Source organism: Empidonax traillii, unplaced genomic scaffold (genome assembly GCF_003031625.1).
Source record: "Empidonax traillii isolate 1590-97213 ecotype Southwest subspecies unplaced genomic scaffold, ASM303162v1 scaffold630:size906685, whole genome shotgun sequence".
Taxonomy (NCBI): Eukaryota; Metazoa; Chordata; class Aves; order Passeriformes; family Tyrannidae; genus Empidonax; species Empidonax traillii.
The window spans coordinates 439,810-461,956 of record NW_020955823.1 but is presented as its reverse complement, the minus strand read 5'-3'; the positions used below and the strand labels follow the sequence as shown (position 1 = coordinate 461,956).

At 39.2% G+C, this 22,147-nt stretch overlaps 1 protein-coding gene across 3 annotated transcripts; it reads right to left on the bottom strand.

Annotated features, from left to right (window-relative positions):
* Nucleotides 1–1,343: 1,343 nt before the first annotated feature.
* On the bottom strand, nucleotides 1,344–22,014 carry MAPK9 (mitogen-activated protein kinase 9). 3 transcript variants are annotated; one of them, XM_027898900.1, is made up of 12 exons: nucleotides 21,945–22,014; nucleotides 18,557–18,731; nucleotides 14,263–14,392; nucleotides 13,060–13,118; nucleotides 12,009–12,147; nucleotides 11,616–11,781; nucleotides 10,591–10,662; nucleotides 6,012–6,194; nucleotides 5,353–5,477; nucleotides 4,827–4,890; nucleotides 3,405–3,476; nucleotides 1,344–2,697 (listed from the first exon to the last, which is right to left on the bottom strand). In XM_027898900.1, the coding sequence occupies exons 2-12, from the start codon at nucleotides 18,676–18,678 to the stop codon at nucleotides 2,555–2,557; spliced, it is 1,275 nt and encodes a 424-aa protein (XP_027754701.1). In that variant the 5' UTR covers nucleotides 18,679–18,731; nucleotides 21,945–22,014; the 3' UTR covers nucleotides 1,344–2,554. The 3 variants fall into 3 exon arrangements, with proteins under 3 accessions (XP_027754701.1, XP_027754702.1, XP_027754700.1); XM_027898901.1 differs by lacking the exon at nucleotides 10,591–10,662 and adding an exon at nucleotides 10,293–10,364 and having other exon boundaries at nucleotides 1,344–2,702; XM_027898899.1 differs by lacking the exon at nucleotides 10,591–10,662 and adding an exon at nucleotides 10,293–10,364.
* Between the last annotated feature and the right edge of the window lie 133 nt (nucleotides 22,015–22,147).

Genomic DNA, 22,147 nt, shown 5'->3' with positions numbered 1-22,147 from the left:
GTGCATTTGCAACTGGGTTTTGAATTAACCTGGACTCAAAATCCACAATATTCACGGACATTTCATGCATGTTTCGAAGGCATTCTGTAAAATTCTAAAGTTTCAACGTACGCCACAGCAAGAGGACATTAAAAAATTAGGTATGAGACAGCTTTTCCTGCAAGAAGATTTACAAATAAACTCAGTTAATCGCAGGGTTGTTTGGTTTTTTTGTTCTAAGAGCACACACTCAAGCTAACAGTATGTACTAGGAGAAGGTCAGATACCAGTTCAAATCATGGAGATAGGACAGTTGTGTTAAAAACATTAAAAGACAATTTGAATCACAGAATAATTTAGGTTGGAAGAGACCCAGGGGTCATCTGGTCCAACCCCCTGTTGTTCTGAGCAGCCCAAGTCCAAAAGGAAAAATTCAAATATCCAAACACGAGAGGAAAAAGAAATAAATCTTTGTGAAGTCTTCTAAAGCTCTAAGTGTTAAAATGAAGACAGCACAGTTCAACTTCACTTGAAAAATCTGTAAGTCTTGAAAAATGAAATCCAATAAATGACTTCCATAATGAATCACTCGTGTTCATTGTGAACAGGTGTCTTCAGTAATTTTAACTTACACAAATAACAAGGACCAAAAAAAAAAAAAAAAAGATGCAAAAGAACACAACTTGTACTGTTCTGCTATATGGTAAATGGGTATTTTTAAATGTTTTTCCAGTGACAAAAATGCACTAAAAATACTTCACATACACTGTCAGTATCCATAGATAAAATTAGGTTATCCATAGGTTTAAAACCAAACAATAAGAAAAAATCCAATATCCTACCATTCAATCAAATAGAATTTTAAAAATTAGAGGTTCCAGATGGTAATTCTGAAGTTATCATCAACTACTTTCTTAATTTTCATTTCTTTTAACCTTCTGGGACAGTAAAACCTTCATCGGCGAATTAAGCCATTAAAAAGGGGTAAAATTTTAATAGAAAAGCAACATTTGCATAAGGAGAAAGTGCTGCTTTCCTACTCATAAGGCCAGGAACAATGCATAACTTTCTTTTACAAGAGAAATATGTCAGTAATGCAGTGGCTGCCTGGGCCAGTATGGTTTACAAGTTCTATTTATACATTCAAGTCAAGAGCATCTGGATCGACAGCTGAAGACAGTGCCTTTAAGAAAGTGGTGATTTACCTCATCCTGTACATCTCTCACTGCTCTCACAGCTCTGTAGGTGAGTCACACACATGCACACAAGGGACCCTTTAGCAGCATGTCACTCCTGGGCACTCCAAAGTGAACGTGCACAAACTCACAAGGGTGTGTCATAAAGCAAGTTAAGCCCTACTGTTATCTGATTCTGAAAACTGTATTGGTAAGTCTGAACTGAAACAGCAAATAACATCCTCCTCTTCTCTGACACTGTACTTAGAAAATATGTATTAAGGATGATTTCCCTCCCCTGGACAAATAGAGAGGTTTAACAGAGCTGAGCTCTCTTAACTGAATACTTAAATTTACAAGTGACTCAAAACTATGGTAGTTTCATTTCTTTTAATTACTCAATAGATAGAGTGGACCCATTAAAAAAATGGAAAATATTTATGCAGCTTTTCCAGGCTGCAAGTCTCTCCAGTTCATCTCTCCTTTTATCAGAGCTTGCAGTGAATGAAGAGCATCACAGATATCATTTCCTTCTCTGTTTATGTTTGTTAAAGGACCAGTATCACAAGCTAGAAAATACAGAACATTTTAGCACACTCTCCTCCTCCAAACAGGCACTGCTCCACAGAAAAGTCACTCATCCTTCCTCCAGATTTATTGAAGCCACTGTATCTTCCATCCACACTAAAAAAACCTGAAGAAGTTACGAGACACATACTCACAGGTGAAATACAAAGTCGTGGCTATATTCTTCAAACTTCACATTTATCTCTTCAACAAGAAGATAGAGCAGTTGGAAAGGGAAGACAGAAAGGGCTCAATTGAAAAAAAAAAAAAAGTGCTATGTGGAAGAATGAGTGCCCTTTAAAGATAGAACTGAGAGCATTCAACATGTGAGCTCACACTTACATACAACACTCCAGTTAAATAAAGCAAACTGCCACAGTCACACACTAAAACAAACTTTCATAGAGGTTATACATTCAAGAAACCTATTAATGAGCAATACTGTACTAAAATGTAAACAACCACTGTGTCACAGAAGCCTGCCAGTGGGGACTGAAGATTGATGAACCCACTGAAGAGGAGTTATTGACTAAAGGCCTATTGTAACTGCTCACCTGAAATAGGCTGAAACAAAGAAAAGCCTATAATAGTGTCTAAATTCAATTTTTTTTTTTTTTTTGTTCTTTAGACATTGATTTGCTTTCATTCTACAACATTAAGCAGGCAATTTCATAACAACTGAGTAAAAAAAACAGGCATTACTTTAGCAGAACATGCAGAACATGGAGTTTTTTTTCTACTTGGTTCCATTAACTTACAAGCAATTCAGGCCCAATGGAAACAAGAGATACATTTTTTTTTTTTTCCAAAGTCAGGTCTGCAATCACGGCTGATCATCGACATCCTTCGAGGGGTCCTGTCAAGGCATCGAGGCTGCTGTCTGTGTCTGAGGCCAAGGTTTGCTCTGTTGACATGGATGAAATGTCATTGATAGATGATGACTGGGAAGGGCTGGTGTTGCTATTCACTGCTGCATCTGTGCTAAGAAAACCAAACATAATAAAATCTGAGGCGAGACAATATTGCAGACACAAATAAGCACATTCCTGGGCTCGGAGCAGCACTGTCCCCACAGAAATCCTTAGGAAATCAAGAAATTATTAAAGAGTGGAAAAGCAAGCACTAAGGTCCAGAACACTCAAAAGAGGAGGTGACCTTCAAGAGATTTTTATTTTTCTCCCTTTCTGTGGAGGAAGGGGAACAAAAACTAACAATGTATAGTGTGAATAGTGACCTGAGTGCCAAGAAATCCAACAGATACAGTTATTAAGGACAGCACGACATTCTAATCACTGGGCATTAACACCTTGCACTATTAGCTGCTCTGAAGGAGCCCTAATGCTGTTTAACCCTGCATGGAAGGGGTTCCTGCAGAGCCAACATAAAAGTTACCTGTGCACCAGGTGATATAAAATGGTACCCACTATTTCATCTGAGGACTGAGCCCTTTGGGGAGAAGGCAGCTCAGGGAACAGGGCACACAACACTACTGAAGCTTCCCTACAAGTTCATAACAATTAAAAACTGGAGCACAGAGGCCTCCAAAGGCAAATCAGTCTCAAGAGTCCTAAACAACAAAATTTTGCCTACCTGGGTTATCAAGCAGCATCTCTTCATTCACCAGTGCCACAGGCCAGCACTGAGTGTGACAGTTACAGGAGAACTACTGAAACAATGACTAACCTGAGGGCTGATCTTTTACCACACCATTCTTGCTCCTTTCTTCCCAATCCATTACTTCTTTGTATATTAATTCTTATGAGAAGGGTGGGAGGGAAAGAGAGAAGAGGCAGATAAAAACACTGTAAGAACACACAGGATTTGTACATAATTCACACATGTATCAAGGTACAAGGAAATGTTAAAGGTGTGCCTGGAAGTACAACTGCAGATATATTTATTTTCCCTCTTCTTTTTTAAAGGCCTACAGCAATCATAAGAGAATTATACAGGTTTGGATTTAAAAATCTGATTTTAATTAAAACCCCTATGGATATTTTACTTTGATAACAAAGTCATCCACAAACACCTCTGTTCTTGAAGAACAATCTACATGGATGTATTGAGGAAAGCCTGGAGATTTTTAAGGAGGTAAACAGTTAAAATATTGCATTAAACCCCTTGATTACTAATCAAGGATAACTTAAGATACAGGCACCTAAACAACAACAACAAAATCAGAGCTGTAACTTAAATCACAGAAGCTTGGGTATGTATCCACAGTCTTAATGTAACTAAGAGTAACAATATCCAAATAGATTAAGACCTCTTTAAATCTGAGTAAAGTTTACAAATAGATTCAATTAAGTTTTCCGATCCATTTAATTTTCTACCTTGCAGTAATCAAAGATAATTTGAAGTGCACCTACCTGTGCAGGCCCTAAGGATAATGTATGTCTATATAAGCCAGAATCAACATCTGAAATCTATAAAGCTGTTTTACAAAAGCACAAGCAGCTTTCAAAGCAGTCAGCAAGGATGTCTGTAACCTTTGGTCTTGTGATGGCAGATGTTTCAAACTTAACTGCCTCAACATTCAATGTTTTTGACTAAAACTGTAAGGTGGAACTGATTTCAATACCACAGTGCTGTTTATTCTTTTGTTTAGGTCAACAGTTTAATCTAGTTGGTCAATAAATAAGCAATGAGAGGAAAAACAAACCCACACCAAAGAACTCTTCTGCTATTTAAGACTAGAATAAATGAGCTAGTAAATATTGACAAGAGATATGGCTTAAATAATGCACACTGAGAAAAGCCATGTTTTTTTTTTTCAGAGAATTCTCTGTCAAGGAAACAAAATATATAGATTACAAACACTTAAGAATAATAAAAAGGGAAGAAAAAAAAGAAAATGCAGCTTTCTATTAACCAGACTTCAGAATGTTACATGTATAGATGAACATATACACACCTACATATGTATTTACACCACACAGAACGCGTTTCCATCACTGATTTCTTTTCCTGCTGCCACAGGCAGTACTGCTTATTTGGAATAGTGGGTTACCCCCAGTTACACAATCCAGCACATGGGTACTGTGAGCCACACATGAATAACACAAGATATTACAATAAATGTCATTGGACACGCTCACTTCTTACCTTTCCATTCTTCAATTGCATGTTCTCTTTCTTCCAATTGTGCATCATAGATTTGAGGTGGAGGCTATAAAGAAAAGAAAAATCTACATTGTGCCTACTGCATCAGGTTAACACACCCAGTCACAACTAAAAAATGTAAAAATTACAACATTTTTAGCATTTTGTTTCCTTCACTGTTGGCAGTTTATTTCCTATACCTCAATTTTACAACTCCAGAATTTGCTTTTAAGTCCTGCCTCCCACCAAAAGGCTGTTTAAAAGCATCAACTCAAATTATACTCATTGTAAGGCTCTGTAGGGGCCTTAGAGCAAGCCCCTGTTTCAAACAGCCCTGGATTGCCACCAAAAAGGCACCTCTTTTTGTGAAGTAAATGGAAATACCAACAACCCTTTTCAACCTTGATCTGAAGGCTTTATGTGTGACTTAATGAAGGAGTTCAAAGCATGCTCTTGACTCAAACTAAAGGTATTTTTTTTAAAGTTATTAAACTGGTATCTTAAAAATTTATTTTAATGGCAAACTTACAGCTTCTGCTTCAGCTGGATCATACCAGACAGTAATATAAGGATGACGTAAGGCTTCATCTACAGAAATTCTCTTGTCTGGATCTACTACAAGCATTTTTGACAATAAATCTCTAGCTTGGCTGGCTAGAAAATAAAGGTGAAAAGAACACACATGTAAAAGAGCTGTAGAGTTTAATGTCTGACACAGGAAATAAATGCTGGGAACACGGGACATGCACAGTAACAGATTTCACTTCTGGTCTAGAGAATATAATAAAGTGGGTTGGGTTTGTTTGTTTTTTTTTTTTTCATTTTCTCAGTAATTATATGAAGTCAAATTATAGCCAAAATGAGCTCTATGCACACATCAACTAGAAAAAGATAATCAGCAATAACCTCCATAACAAGTATTGCCTTAAGAGAACATTAAGTGACAGACATTATTCAATGGATTAAAATCAAGAGAATTCAACAGAATCCTGGGGATGGGGAAATTGTATTTAGCAACTACTACTAAGATTCCAGAACTTGTCATAAATGAAAGAAACACAAGGTATACAGCTTCTAATGTTGACACCAATAAACATTTTACATTAGGTTTTTAAATTGGGTGTACTGCAGACATTTTAAATTAATATCAGTAAAAATAAAAAGAGAGGAAAAAAAAACTCGCCTTACTTTTTAACTTGTCACGATCAGATTCTGATGGAAATATCCAGTCTGGGAAGAGCTCCTCAAATTTAATACCAGGATATTTTGGCCTGTTTTCTACATAATTCCTCACTGTAGGCTGCAGTTTCTTCATGAACTCTGCTGATGGTGTTCCTAATTGTTCAATAACTTTATTCCACTGATCAATATCTGCACCAGATCTTTAGGAAAATCAGCTGAAGGATTTGAAGTCCGCACTACACAAAAATAGCACTTACAAAATCTGAAGAGCTAGTGAAAACTGGAACAAAGGACATAAATATGAACGTCCTTCTAGCACCAGCTGTATCCTGAGCTGCCATGCAAAAAGCTACTTTGAAAAAAAAGAATTTTAAAAATTCAGATTTTGTAATCTGAAGGGCAGGCTGGAAGTGCTGCACAATATATGATGCTTAGGTATCTCCTCCTAATTATTATCTATTGGCTGGTATTGAAAGCAAGACTTTTTTGGAGTCCAAAAGAAGCTTTATTGGGCAATTGTATCCACAGCAAAACAACTCTAAGGACAGGAAAGAAAAGAAAGGCTGCTGTGTAATCTTCTGAAGTGCCATGTGAAGGCAGGGAAAAATACACAAAAACCCCCTAAAGCACAAATAGATCCCATCCAAAGAAAAGAATTTTCTGCCTGTGTCCTTGGGAAATTAAGCTCTGGGTTGTAGCATTTGGTGGCAGGGCTGGTTGGGGGTTTTTTTGGTTGGTTGAGGGTTTTTTTGTTTGTTGTTTTCATGGGTTTTTTCCAACTTCAGAAAAGGTTCAGAGGAAGTTCTGAACAGCAAATCCAAATTCCTGTAGGGTTTTAGCAGGTTCTTTTTTTTTAAGGGTATCAAGCCATGGTAATACTCACAGATTACTCTGTTCTTAAATCCAAAATTTAAATATCTCAGAGGAATAGCATTTACAAACCACAAGCTGAAATTGTGCCTCATGTTTCTTCAGGACTGTCCCTTCTCCCTCTGGCAAGTGAAGGAATTTCCCCCAGACAGCAATACCAGAGCCTGCTCTGAACCAGCCCACTTGGGGTAACAAAGCTCATTTATCACACCAAAAAGACACTGCATTAATATTCCTGGTATTTAAGTCTACTCTGATTTATACTTTAAAGTTTTTCCTGATTAAAAAAAATGTGCAATTCCAGCCGAGCCTGTTCACTGACCTTGCAAACATTCATAGCTCAATTCATAACCGAGCACTTCAACCTATTCATTCTCAGACAGACTATGCAACAGAACAACAAATACGCTGTACTTTGAATTAAGATGTATTTAAAAAACACTGAGGTGCTTTTATTGTGCCAAGATATGTATTGTCACTCTTTAATGCTACGACTTTAGACTTCTGAAACAAAGATTGAAAATTTTATTTGCTTATTGAATGCATTCCAATGGAAAAGCTGTTACTAAAATCAAAATTAAGAAGTGAATATTGTTAACTCTCATGCTAAAAACAAAGCACAGACAAAGAAAATTGACATATATAAGGAAATTTTGTTCCTGGCTGAGAAACTGATTTTTGTGAGATCTCCACCAGTCTAGATTCAAGGAGATGTTTTTCTTTTGAGTAACACAGCCTGGTTAGTCAGGTAATCAAATCAGAGTCCAGTCTATTGAGGTCTCAGAGCACTGAGGGGAGGACAGAAAACTTAATGACCTATCCAATTTAGAGGTAAAAAACAATGTTTCAGCTGGACTGTTTCAAAGTGCTTTACAGACGGTGAAAGTTGAAAAAAAATTCTCAATATAGGATGGATTTAAAATAAAACAAACCTCTTATCAGAAACCCATGAGGGATTTCAAGTGTAAAGCAGCCAGGGCAAGCCCTGAATGACAAAATCACCCTTCCCATTCCAGTGACTTCAGGGTCAAAGTAACCAGCAGTTTAAGCCATGCCAAGTGTATTTGTCTATTTTTGGGACTTTGGAGGAAAAGAAGTCAAGAACAGAGTCTTTATTCCAATCACAATAAAGCATGACTTCTCCCAAGAAAGCATGAACACCCCTCATGCTTTTTTCATCAGTCAGGCAATTAGTTTTTCCTTCACCACGTGGGCAGGAAGAGCATTAAAACCACTCTGGTGCTGCCACACTTTTCCATTATTTCCCCTTAGGAATCTTGCCTGGTTTTCCTACATTTCTCCTCTGCAGTCACTGAGGCCTCCACAGCTCCAGTGAGGAGCAGGTTCTGTGCATCCATCACCCTGGCAACGCAGAGCATTTCATTCCACCCAGAGCACTGCTGCGAAGTATCCCAGAAATCCCCATCTGCCATCTGGGAAAATACAAATTACTGACTTTAAGGGTAAGTTTTTCTTAAGATAGTCAAGGGCACAGCACTGGAAAATATGCTGTATTTGACTCCATCCTCCATATCCCCAAATACTAACACATTTTAAAATTTAACTTGAAAACAAACAAACAAAACCTCAGAAAGCTTCAACACCACAAAGAGTTGTCAGTATTTCACATGAAAGAAAACTGAAACTCTTACAAGACGCAAAAATCCCTGTGAACACAGCTAAGCACTCCCATACCAGGGGAGGAAATCCCTTGAAACATAGACTGGTGGAGCTTCAGTGACCCTGAGGGAATCACAAGTGGTAACTTGTTTAGCAAATCTGCACAAAATTTCCTTCATTTATTCATGAATAAATTGAAATAGCCCATGCTAACAACATGCAGGTGAGAGACACATAACATACATGAAGAATTGTGTTAGGTTGGTCTGAAGGCTTCAAAAGGTAAAATAATAATAAGTATAGAAAGGAAGAAAGGTAGGAAAAGAAAAAAAGGACTTATTTAACAATTAATCATTTGTATTACTAAATAACGCATGATCAACTGCTGAATATTAGTGTCATGAAATTTAGCATTACAACTGGAAGTCCTCCTCTATAAGATTTGTGGGTATCTGTGAAGAGGTACTTGGTATTTCTAGTGGTGGACTCAACTGCTTCTTGCTGGTGAACAAAAATATTACACTTGCTTTAAAAACTTGGAGCACAAGGAGCCACACGAGACCCACAGCCACAACTGAGAGCTGTGGTTTGATTTTGTTGGCTGGATTCTATTTATTGATTGATCAATTTTGAATGTTTGTTCCTACAATATTAGTATTTTATATAGGGCATAAGGACAAAATTGATTTTCCTTCAGTTTTTATAATGGGAACTTGATAACGAGTCAAATGTTTTAAATTTTGTTTCTAGGGAAATATTTTAAAACATAAAATCATCAAATAACATCTTTATTAACGATCACTTCAGTTCACTTAATGCAGTGTGAACACTTGTTTGTGATCCAGTGATGTACTACTAAGTTTTCCAATCTCTAAGGTCTAAATATATATATATATATATAAAAATAAATATAAAAGTTTGGTTTTTATACAGTAAATTTCTTATTGTATAAGAAAGCAGAATTTTATCAAGACAGGTTGCCCAGAGAAGCTGTGGCTGCCCCATCCCTGGAAGTGTCCAAGGCCAGGTTGGATGGTGTTTGGAGCAACCTGGGATAGTGGAAGGAGTCCCTTCTACCCCAAACCCTTCTTTGATTCTATGACTTTATGAAATCTTGGTCAAAAATATTGGAGGAAGAAATAGAAGAATAACAATCTTATAGAAAAAATAAGCCCAAAATCAAAATTTTCATAGAATGAGGAAAAAAAAAAACCAACAACCTCCAGAAAGAAAGCTTTTCTTTTTGTATTAAATAATAGGAGTAAAAAAAAAAAAAAAAAACAACCAACATTTCATGCAGGGTGCTTGCCATTGGGACACCTTTGCCCAGCAAGCACTAATAAGCAAGAAAAAAATCTGACTGAAACTCAAAAAATTGTGCAATAAACAAAATTAGTCTACTATTCAAACAAATAGTAAGCAAAACCCATGCACAGTAAAAAGTAACTTTGTAGGCTTTTGCTTGTAACACTGATCTACAAAGAACAAGAGCAAAAAAAGCAGTAAGTATATTTTCTGCTTTTTAAACCTAACTGTATCCTTTTTTAAACCACAAAAGCTGAAGCTTTTAATATATATATTCTATGAATTCAACCACTGGACGTTACATTAAATATAGTCTACTGAGAAAATAAAATGGAAGGCTCAACAATTTGGTTAATGACACTAATTTCAAATAGTACAGTGGATCTATGACAACATATTATTGAAAATACTGTTTATGCTTTTATACAGATCAAAATAATTGTGTCTCTGTTGGAAGTGGAATGGGATTCAGGGATGACTAGGGAAGGATACGATCAGTGCCTTGGAATATCACACAACCTTTCACCAATTCTCCCATGATGCACCCAACTGACCAGATATCGACTGAAAATAAAAGTGAAATGATCAAATCATGAAGTACCATGAACAAAAGTGAGGAAAAAAACAAACAAAACCATCTAAGCATCTACAATAAAACACAACAATGTGGAAAACCAAAACTGCTCACACGAATTTTCAATCATATCAACACCAACTGACTGTTCCTAAAGTCTGTTTTGTAAAATGCAACCAGTGTTTCCACCTGTGAAATGACTGTGAAGAAGGATACAATCTCTTCCTGGGAACAGGACTTTATGGAGGACCATTTCTGCCATAATGCACCCAACAGACCAGATATCCACTAGCACATGTTAGGTGCAACAAGGACAAAAGATTAAAGAGGTTTGGTTTTTTTTAATACCACAATTATTTATTTGTAAGCTCTCCCTGTATTCCTACAGCCCTGCAGACAATTTATTTCTGTCCCAACCAGAACAGCCTCTGCTCAAGTTTTGATCCACATCAGCACTTCCTGTATGACATTGTGCATTAATTAAAGTGTTTCTATCATTACCAAGGGCCCAAGCAAGGTCCCTTTGTTTTACACAGCCAAAATTACATGTACACAAACCCCATGGTATCCCCAAGCCCTTGTGAGAAAGCAAAAAGATGTACTAACATGCAAGTCCAGTGCCAGTAAAAATCAGCAGGTAAAACCCCCAATAATGCAAAAATTTCCCTGACAATAATTTTGTTGGCTGAATTTCAACATATTATAGCTGTGCTGATTTTAATAATACAACACACAGCCTCTTTGAGTGCTGTGCAAATTTAAGAGAGTGTAAGATATGGTTTATGAAGGGATCTGCAGCAGTTTTTAATAATCAGAGAAGCAAAAGGGGACACACTGTCAAAAGAAAATGCTTCAGAAGAAAATCATAATGATTAGAGAGTTTATTACTTATATAATGATGTTTTTCGGTTTTGGGGGGGGGGCGGGTTTAAGGTTAGCCAGAATCAAGTGTCTCAAAAGGTTTTTGCAGAACAAAAAAATGGCAAAAAGATAATAGGTGAACACATGAAAAGATAACAACAATAGCAGGGGAGAGGGAGCAGCATATGTTAAACGCAGAAAGGCACAGAAAACAAAAAACTATTACATTCCCCCAAATTATGACAGTGTAATTTTTTGTTACTTCCAATACCACGATTTAGACACGACGGGAAACCAGCCCTCCCTCCTCCTTCCAAAGTTACGTTCCAAGAGAGACATGCTTTAGACAGAAGATTTAAAGCATTCCTCCAGCAACTTACCATTCTCCTTATATCCCATTCCAAGGATAACCTCTGGTGCTCTGTAATACCGTGTTACTACATATGGAGTCATCATAAAGTTAGTACATGCTGTTCTTGCCAGTCCAAAATCAAGGATTTTTAGGGTACAATCTGATTTTACTACTATGTTGCTGGGTTTCAAATCCTAACAAGAAATTACTCCAGTTAAGGAAGGATTAACATTCAGAATAACACACACACACACAGACACACACACCCTCCACAGTCAATATAAACCAAAAATTCTCTTTACTAACAACTGCATTTCCCTGCTCTGGTGGATCTGCTTATTTACACAACCCCTTCCCTTCCTCCCTGTTTCATAACAACTGTGTTCACAAAGAGGATTGTTAATGATCTACTACTACCTACTCTGTGGATGATACCAGCTGAGTGGAGATGCTTGATACCACACAGCATCTGGTAAAGCAGATAGGACATTCTTTCATGATCCAATTCCATGTGAATAACCTGGCACAGATTTGCATCCATCAGCTCCATAACCAAATACCTAAAGCACAAGGAAAGAAAGCATTAAGGAAACCCCAAGTCTTCTCACGTGAGGTTTAAGCTCAGCATAAGAGATGTTTAATAAAGTTAACTGCTTTGCTAACCTAAATGCCAAAAAAGTTAATGATAATAAAAATCCACGCATGACCAGTTACAAAATTAAATTATCTACTCAAATAGTCTATTGAAAATTAAATATTGAATAGTGCCTCACAAGACAGTAAAATTCCACTGGTTTTATAAACAGTAATACAAAGAATAATTATGACTTGATGCAGCATGAAAAGCTACGATTGACTCAAGCTGATGCAGAGATTGCAATGTAAATGTTCCCTTTCACTGTATTTTAATCTAAAACATTAATAAGAAAATTAAGATAAGCACAGAAAAAACTAAGAATCATGGAATAGTTTTCAAGTTAAAGCATCATCTGCTTACACACCTGAGACACACACACTCCCTCATTTACTGAGGAAGCCCATTCACAAACCATAACAGCATATTCCCTGGAACCTACAGGAATATCCCACCAATCAAATGGCCATGAATCCCTTCTAAACCAACTGAGATTGCTTGAATAAAAAAGAAATATATTTAGTTCTTAACTGAGGCAAAAAACACTGTTGTGCTGATTGGTACAGCAAAAAAATGCTCTCAGGTTATCCAGACCAAGTTATTCTCCTGAGATGATCCCTGTAGCTGAAGGACCACACAAATAAACCAGATACAAGCAGCAAAGTATGGCAGACAGATGAGTAAAAGGTAAATATCCTTTTTTTATTATTATTTCTTACTTCAACTTTTAGCTACCCTGGACTTTCATGGCATAAAGTCTGGAGGATACTGGAAATACACCTCCAGTGCTTAGGCCAGTATTTGTCAGAGAAAATTAGAACATAAATCTATTACTTACACATCCTGAAATTCTTCTAGTGACTTCTGTGGTGTAAATACATTTAATAAACTAATTATCTGTAAAATAAAAACAAACATTAGGAGAAATCTCTGCTTAATTCACATAAAACCCCACTGTTAGAGAAGTTACTATTCAAAAATCAAGTGCACACTGTTACTATATACAATTCGAATGTTACTTGGCTGCAGTTAATTCACATATGCTGAAAAACTGCCAATTCAGAAATAGTTCTAAACTGCAGCATGTGTGCCAAAGGAACCAAGACAGGAAAAAAAAAATCATCTTTTTTTTTTTTTTTTAAAGTTACATGACACTTTCTATTTCCCTCCCCAGTGCCTGAAATATAACCCATTTTTTTCCCCCCCTAAATAATAATCTCTTATTTTAAATCACATGTTGTGCAAGGAATTTTAGCCAAGGCTGTCCAACACCACGTGCACAGAGGTGCCCCACGCCATCCCATTAAACTTAGATTATGATGTACTATTTCCAGAACTGCTAAAATTACTGTACTGCCATCCTTAATGACCACCTTGCTTTCATTCTGCTACACCAAAAGCTTCCTTAAAAATCAACTCTGAAAGGCTAATTATTCCAGAAAGTTTGAGAACCTGACTGCACTGCTTCAGTGACCAGCAATGTTTTTAGTTCCAGTTAGTACCAGAACACAGCAGTCACATAAAACTATATTCTTGTACCTGAACACTGAATTACTGACATCAAGGCTTATTTTAGAAGGTTCAAAGACTTTAAAATTCACAAGTGCTGGCCATGGCATTTCCCTTTTGTTTATCAATTAATTGTCAGACAGTGCTGCACCTCTGCAAACCCCACCGGTAAACGCTGTATTTAACAAAAATATCACCCAAGCTCAGAAGACTTAACTACAGTGCAATCACAAGGGCCAAACCATCCCACTGTTAAATAAGCTTTGCTGCAGTAAAACTCAAAAAGGGAGATGCAATAGAGCAAGGCCAGCTCACACAGCAAAACCCTCCTACCCCTGGCATTCACCCCCCAAACAGCTCACCCAAAATCTTAACCATACATCGTGCAGAACTGCACTACCCACGGCAAATCTTTGCAGTTCTTCACTATTTTTCCATTCCTTTGGTTACTGACAGCAAGTTAGAGAGTAAACCCAGAGCTTTCCTGACAAGTGACAGTAACTGAGGGAGAGAAATACAAAGGCCAACTTACATTTTTGTGATTGACGCATTTTAGAAGAACGAGCTCTCTGTAGGCCCTTTTTGCGTGGGTTTGGTTCTGAAAAGGACGACTCAGCTTCTTCACAGCAACATTGATTCCAAGGACTGTATCAAAGGCAGCACTAGAAGTGTTCAAAGACAAACAAGTTGAAGTCTGTTTGAGGGAGAGGAGGGGGTAAAGGGGAGGCAGGAGTGAGGAAAGAAATCAAGAGTCGAGGCAAGCATATCCACTAACCTGCTTGTACCAACTACATCTAGTTTTGATTCAGAAAACAAACAGCCTTTAAAAACTACACAGCCTTTTAAAATTACACAGCCTTTAATAAATACAAATAGGTCAAACAGAAGGCACTGACGTTCATCAGAAGTCTTCCTGCTCTCCTTTCTGTCTTTAGAGTGAATCTGCTGACTCAAGACTCACATTCAAAACTGCAAGATCTAAAAATATTTCAGGCTTGTTTGAAATCAAGAAGCATTCCAACTGCCTAATCTGTGTATTTGGCATATTTTTGGACACTTTTGCTGACTGACAATCATTCAGTATTTGCAGTAGAAATTTCTCTTTGCTGAAGGAGAGTCACAACCATGTCCCTGTGATCCCATCTGCAGGCATCAATACTCTCCTTTCTGTGGATAGTTTGCAATGATAGAAAATTGTGGTGCCTAGCAGAAAATTACCTTCATCATCTGCTTTTTGGGGGAAAAAAAAATGGAAAACTCAGATTGAAGGGAGCAATACAAGAGTTTAAAATTGAACATTACCATAGATTTTATCCTATTTTTCAGTTGTGATTGTCCCTTCCCTCTGCAGTTTGAGGTCAGAGTGTAAACTTGCTCTAATAGCTGTAAGAATCAAAAGCTAAATAATCTGTATCAAGAGAACAAGATTAAAGGGACTACTCTCAATTTTTTACACAGAGACTATTTGGCAAAATATACGTGAATTCATAGCACATGCTACTCAGGAGCTCCAGCTTTTAAATAGTTCCAGTTTTAAATAAGGATTCTCACATTGCTCTACGTCCATTTAATGTTTCTTTCATAGGGTAGGAAAGAATTCTCATTCACATATTTTCCAAGCACATTTAAGCTCTTTGGGAGCTCCTTTCCTACCTCATCCCGGTACGTACAACACCAGAATTAAAAAGGAGCATCACACAGTAGCACCCCTACAGAAATTACAGCTCCCCTGTGGCAACAACAATAGTCAAATTATATCAAATTCACCAGCACAAAGTCACTGCTTTGCCTCCTGGAAAAAGCCCCACCACGAAGCAGAGCTCCAGCGTGAGATAACTGTGTTTTCTTGGAGCCAGGCCCCAAATGACACGTCCCAAATGGGAACCAACCTGCCACTTGCACCAAAGACCTGCTGGTATTTATTTCAGCTCAGTTCTGTGAAGTGCAGAAGTTTTTGTTCAAAGCCAGAATCACTCTGAGATTCAAAGCCTTTATGTCTGTGCAAAAGAAAACACAAAGTGGGAGGAAGGCAACCAGCCAGGCAGTGGGGGAAATTATTTTCCTCCCAAATATGAAAGCACTGATGTTTCAGTATTCACTTCACCCAAGAGATGTTATATATAAATTGAGGGGGTTATAAGTTAATGACTTTAATGTTTAATGACTTTCATATGTTATTGACTATACCTGCAAATTACTATTAAATCAGTAACCAGCAGGGTCTGCATGAATTCGGTGTCAATCACAGAGCAGCAGTGGACAGAGGAGTAATTCTAGGGGAAGTGTCCTCTGTGATCTGATAAATCAGGTGTATGTTCTGAGAACATATGAAGAACGTCACCTGAACCTCTTATTTTGGAGATAAAAACAGGAAGAAAAAGAAAAACCACAGCTGTCTGCTACCTGCATAATCCAAGAGGAAGAAATAAAACCAGACTGGTAGAATTAAAAAAAAAAAAAAAAAAAATTGCTAAAAAACTGTGTGAGCATTAATTTTTTTTTCCCTTGGTAAATCAAATAAGACAGAAAAAAATCTTTATGGCCACTTCTAAATATCACGTCATTTTACATAAACACACACCAAAAAAATAATGAGTGTAATTGGTGTTAAATTTCTTTCCCCATCCCTGCTCATTTGAATTCAAGACTTTTTCATCATGGCAACTGTTTAAAACAGCAGATTTGCCAAACTCTACCCCATTATCACCTTGGCTGCTGACAAAATGTCTACAAATTATTTCACTGTTTGACACCAGAGAAGAATCTCAGTGTCTATCCCACCACACAACAGCAATTCCAGGGGGATCCCCGTGGATTGCAACAGGGCCTTCAGGGCTCTTGTGGTAGTTTTCCAAAAAGTAACAAACCTCTCCCAACTGTTTCTCCAAGTGCAACTGTAAGTAAAGTTACCAACACAGTCAAAGCTGCGCTATTTATAAGACGGTGGGTTTGTCCCATCGCAGGACAAGAGAAATTTGCTGGGACAGAAAAATCGGATTCACCAGAAAATGTAGGAAATCAAGGGAAAGAAAGTGGGAAAAAAAGGCATCAGGAAGTTGAAGATAAAAATTATTTCAAAAGGATGACTGTGTACCTAATTGTTCAGTTTGAAACAGATTACAGGGCTTCAAATGTATGAATACACAGGAACAAAGTGCAGTAAGTTAGATATCTGTACTTTGCATATAAAATACAAAAGGTATATCCGATTTCTCTCCTAATCTGTTTGCAGGGTGAGATAGAAATACCCTCTACATAACACTGAGTTACTTTTTCACCTTCCTAGAACTCTCATTTACTGTTTTTTCCTAAGCATGTGTTCTCAAAAACACTTATTTTCCTACATTTTAATATCAAAGCTAAAACTTCATAGAAGCAATTAGAATGGAGTTTCCCGTTAACCCAAATTTGGACCTCTCCTAGATGAAGTGACATTAAAGTGGTATTAAAAATTTCTCATAGAAGAAATGAAATCCAGACACAGAACTCCAGAAACAGTTTTTCTGCTTTTTATGTTAAACACCGGATGATTAAAAAAAGCAGCACCTCACATTAATGACTTGACAATTTTTCCAGACAAACATGGCAGGACAGCACTCATCTTACACTGAGTTCTCTACATTTTACCTCCTGGTATTTTGTTTCTTTCCCTTGTGCACTACAAGAGGAAATTAAGATTTTGCACCTTCTTCAAACTTGAGGTATTTCACAGCAAGATGAACATTTTACACCCTGTTTCACTCTGCTACTTCATAAATCAAGTAGCTTCAAAACAAGTCAATAAATCAAATCATTCCTTGTTCCTCCCAAAATATTGACCTTGACACTATCTGAACTTCACTTTGAAGCAGAGTCCTAGTGGAAGTAATTTGGTTTACAAATCCACTACTTCTAATGAAAAGAGAGAAGTTTACAAGCACCCTAAAATTCCTGCATGCCCTCTAAAACAAGCATAACTCTGAGAACATTTATTCCTGGAAAATGCCAGCACTACATTAAATCTTACCCAAACACTAATCACCAGGGTGCAGGATCTCCATGTCCCCCCCCACCACTCAACCCACTGAAGATGAATGAAATATGATGTTCTCATTTGGCTTATTTTTCACCTATTAGCAGGGCAATAGGGGTGTGTAAATAATCTAAAAATAAAGGCACGTTCTCACCAAAAATCCACTGTTTTCCCACTTATATAACTTATTATAATGTGCATGAAAAGGGCAAGATGACAGGGGCAGGTGCTGTAGAAGGAGTTGTTCACAATACATGAGTCACCACAGTTATTCTGCAGATCTCATAGATGAAGACAAACTGCAGGCTGGATTTAAAGCACGAACAGCCCACCATGTGCTGTGATTAAGTTCAATATCAGAGAGTTCCTGAGTGCATCTGTTTGTTCCCCTGCGTTTTGGAATTAAAAACCCACCATCAACAAACATTTCTGCTGTTACCAAGTAAGTTTGGCCCAACAAAAATCTGGGCTGGAACTGAGTTGTGCAGAGGGGATTGCTGAAAGACCCCAACCTTACACTGAAATATCACAACTACAGGGGGATGGGAGAACCAGAAACAGAGTGATTAATGAGAAAGGAAGAAATTCGTTGACCATTTTAATTTATGCAGTTACATTAATTTTCCCTAAAAACAAACAAACAAACAAAAAGGTTTGCACGTGAACTACAGCTAGCAGTTGGTTTAGAATTTATTTAATCCACAACCTTGTAAGCAAGAGAATTTATCATCAGTATTTGCATTCTGGTGCCTCTATAAAGAATACATTACATAAATACAGCTTTTTATGTTTAAATAAAGTATTTGTTACTCACCAAACAATGCCCTGTGCCCCTGATCCTATGGGCTTCAATTGCTGGTAACGTTTTAGCACAGTGAATGTTGAATCTGCAACTTGAACACTGTAAAACTGACTATCACATTTACTGTCAGTCATGGTGTAGTGTCATGTAGTTTTCTCTCTCCAGGACCTGGTGAAGTGTTCAAGATCTTAAAGAAAAAGAAAGGAAACAGATGTTTCAATTTCTCACTAATTTTCCAGTAGACCAGATGGAAAATATATTATACATATTTTAATATATATGAATTTTTCAACAGCACACCATTAAACAAACATTCTTTCAGTTTCTTGTATTATCACTGCTAATGAAAAAATACTTGCAGACAGACAGCAATTAGAGCCTTCACAGCTTTAGGGAAATCCATGCTCAAATTCCAATCTATAAACCAAAAAGCAGCTAAGTAAAAGCAAACAAAAGCACCCCAGTCCAACAACTCTCTACTCCTTGAAGGCTACTCCGTAACTTAGAATTACTACTATGTGCTAGAACTGTATTAATTTCTGTATTACAAAAAGGAAAATTAAAAATTAGGGTTTTTTCAAACAGTGAGAACGCAGATAAAAGCGACAGCAGAAATCCATGGAGACCATGGACAGAAGGAAACTGGGTTTTAAATAAAAGACTTGATTAAAACTGCAAAACAGGTTTGAAACAAAACTGCCCTCCCAAATCCCGGTGGCTGCTGCAGTTTCACCAACATCCCTTTCAACCCAGTCCAGTAGGAAATTCCAAGGGGGGCTCTGCCTCCTCATCTCTGCCAGACAACCCTTCCCTGATCCAGGCCTATCCCACCTTCCCTCCCATCTTACACACATCATAACACCCCCTATGCTGTCAGTTTGCGCCCTTACAGTGATGTAGAGTTACAGTTTTGTGCTCTAGTTTGGAAGAGACTTTCCTGCCACAAAAGAGAACAAGTTATATCCATCTGTCAGGAATGAATTAGAGGGAAGTAATTACATCAGAGAGCACAGTAATGGACTAAACCTCTTTAGCTCTGAAGTGCTACAGTAACAAGAGCACAGACTGCCAGCCTTCCTGGGCTTCCATCCCTCTTCCAAACCTTACGAGGAAATTACCTCGGTAATTACTAAAGAGGTCTCTAACAAATTCTCCCATTTTTAATTTTGCAGTCACTGTGACAGACAGTGTCATTAGAGGCTGGAGTGATTTGCACAGGCAGGAGTTCCTTGGAACAGGAAATGAGAGCAGCTGTGTCCTGTGTGGTCTGGTTCAGCTACAGAAAGAGCAGCTCAGCCCCCCAGAATGTTTGTGAGCCAATGCAAAACAGAAAAGCCTCAAGAGCAACCCAGACACCCAACTTAGAAGGGCACAAAGCCACACAAATTAAATTTGGTGGCTTCAAGAACTAGAATTTGGACCTGTCTCTTCCTCAGTGCACGTAGGAGGGAGCAACATCTTTTCCATGTTTTAAGCCAGAAGATGAACTCCAAGGAATCTGCAATAAAACCAGTTGAAGACCTACAAGTCCTAATAAAGACTGAGTTTAAAATCACACTGCTAGCAGTTAGTCTTAAGAGATTCTTAAGAAATGTCTGGAGTCCCTTTTACCTTCTAGTTTCTCAAAATCTATGCAGCATTTTAAGAAGCAGATGCTCAACTGGGTCATCTCCAGCAGCAATTTAGACACTCAGTTTACTTGGCATTTCCCCTTTGTAGCTTCAGAAGAAAGCAGAGGAGAAAGGACCAGCAAAGGGAAAATGGTGAGCTACCACCTTCCTGCCTCTGCCCCAGCAGCAACAGGGGGGAGGAGGAAGAGAATTACATCCCCTACACAATAATTTTAGGGGCACTCAGATGCAGTTCCAGCCAGCTCACACCAAAATGAGACCAAAGTGACGCCTTAGGAAGCGCTCCCAGCCTTTCCTTGTACATCCCAGGAAAAAGCCCACTCTTTTTTTCCAACCTCTTTTACTACATCAAAGCTATGGACTCTGAGGTACCAAATTTTTTGACAAACAGTCCCTGAACAGCTGTGGCACTTCCAGTGAATCTTCATTACTGGAAGAAAGGTACAGCTGGAAGGTCAAGATCCTCCCTCTGAAAGGACTTACAGACAAAACCAAAAAAGCAGAGATTTTGCATAAACTGGGTATCAAGTTGCAGGTTATTAGCCTGTTTGTTACCCAAGAACTGTGCTGTGCCCGAGATCTTCAGGGGTTCATGAAACACTTGTCTATAAGAGATACAAAAAAATACAGAAAAATGAAATTATCCTGAACCAGAGAAATTCTCCCTTGCCTGCACGAAGCCAACTTTTAGAAATCAACTTCATCTGGATAATTTCTTTAGAGAAGACCCAAAGAGGGAATGAGGCATCAGAACATACGAGTTTTATGTATTCTGACACCCTTAGCAACTCACCCTGCTAAGTACCTCTCCATGAGTCCTAATTTTTACTTGGGCTGCAAGTTTCTCGGATGCGTCAGAACACATTATTCCAGACATACATATTAGTGCAGAGAATCTCCCCCATTCTCTCACCCACCTTTGCAAATGGACTTCAAATTCAGCTTTGCCTTTCTAAGTACTACCATCCAACAGTGTTGAGCTCTTTTTTTAATCTTTACAGGAACACACATCAACAGGTAAGGAGTCCGACCACAAATCCTCCTCCCCTACTCACACCCCCTGAACAGCCCGTCACAAACCGAAAGTGTAACAAGGCGGTCGCTCAGTAATGCCAAGGGATTACAGTAGAGTTTAAAGGTTCTCTCTCTGTAGCTGTCAGCTCTTGGAGAAGTCGACCTTCCTCTTTCAGCAACCCAAACCGCTACCGAGCAAGCAAAGCTGTTACCTGTCACGGCATCACCCAGCTGTTACACACACGCTGCAGGCAGACCCTGCACGCACCCCAGCGCTCCGCCACGGCAAGTTGGTGGGAAGAGGGGAAAACTTTAAAACATGCCGGAACCGATTTCGCTGTTTATGCGAGAACCGAGCCAGAGCGGCTTTCCCACGTCTTTCCCTAAACTTCTGCCGAGCAGCTGCTTCGCCTCCAAAGCCCCGGCTCGCCCCGGCCGCACAGAGCGGGTCCCGCAGCCCCCGGTCCCGCTCCCTCCACCCTCCCGGCTCCGGGCACGGAGCGAGAGGGGAGCGGGCGGAGGGCGGGCGGAGGGCAGGCGGCTCCCGGAGCGGTGCGGGGCAGGAGGGAGGGCCCGGCCCGGCCGCGCCGGAGGGGCGCGGGAGAGCGGCGGGGCCGGGCCCGGGCAGCGGCCCGTGGAGCGCCCTGGCTGTGCCCGCACCGCGGCGGGCGGAGCCCGCGGGTGAAGCTGCGGCCGCCCCAGGGCTCGTCCCGCCCCGGCCCCAGCCCCGCCGCCCCTCACGGCCGCCCCCTCACCTGGCTCGGAGCGGCCCCGGCCGCGGCCGCCGCCTCCCGCTGCCCCGGCCACAATGGCCGCACGGCGCTCCGCACGGCGCGCCCGCTGACTGACAGCGCCGCGGACCAATCGCGAGTCTCCGCCGGCGGAGCCCAGCCAATCGAGCTGCGGGGGCGGGACCTGCCGCCCGCTATATAAGGCAGGGAGGCGAAGGACCGCAGTG

What these genes read in the sequence shown, in the direction of transcription:
- MAPK9 (XM_027898900.1), bottom strand. Translation starts at nt 18,678, where the DNA reads ATGACTGACAGTAAATGTGATAGTCAGTTTTACAGTGTTCAAGTTGCA. An exon ending in CCTGTTCCCAGGAAGAGATT is followed by an intron (nt 6,195 to 10,590) that starts GTATCCTTCTTC and finishes GATCTGGTGCAG; the next exon opens with ATATTGATCAGTGGAATAAA. An exon ending in TGATCGTGACAAGTTAAAAA is followed by an intron (nt 5,478 to 6,011) that starts GTAAGGCGAGTT and finishes TTTATTTTCTAG; the next exon opens with CCAGCCAAGCTAGAGATTTA.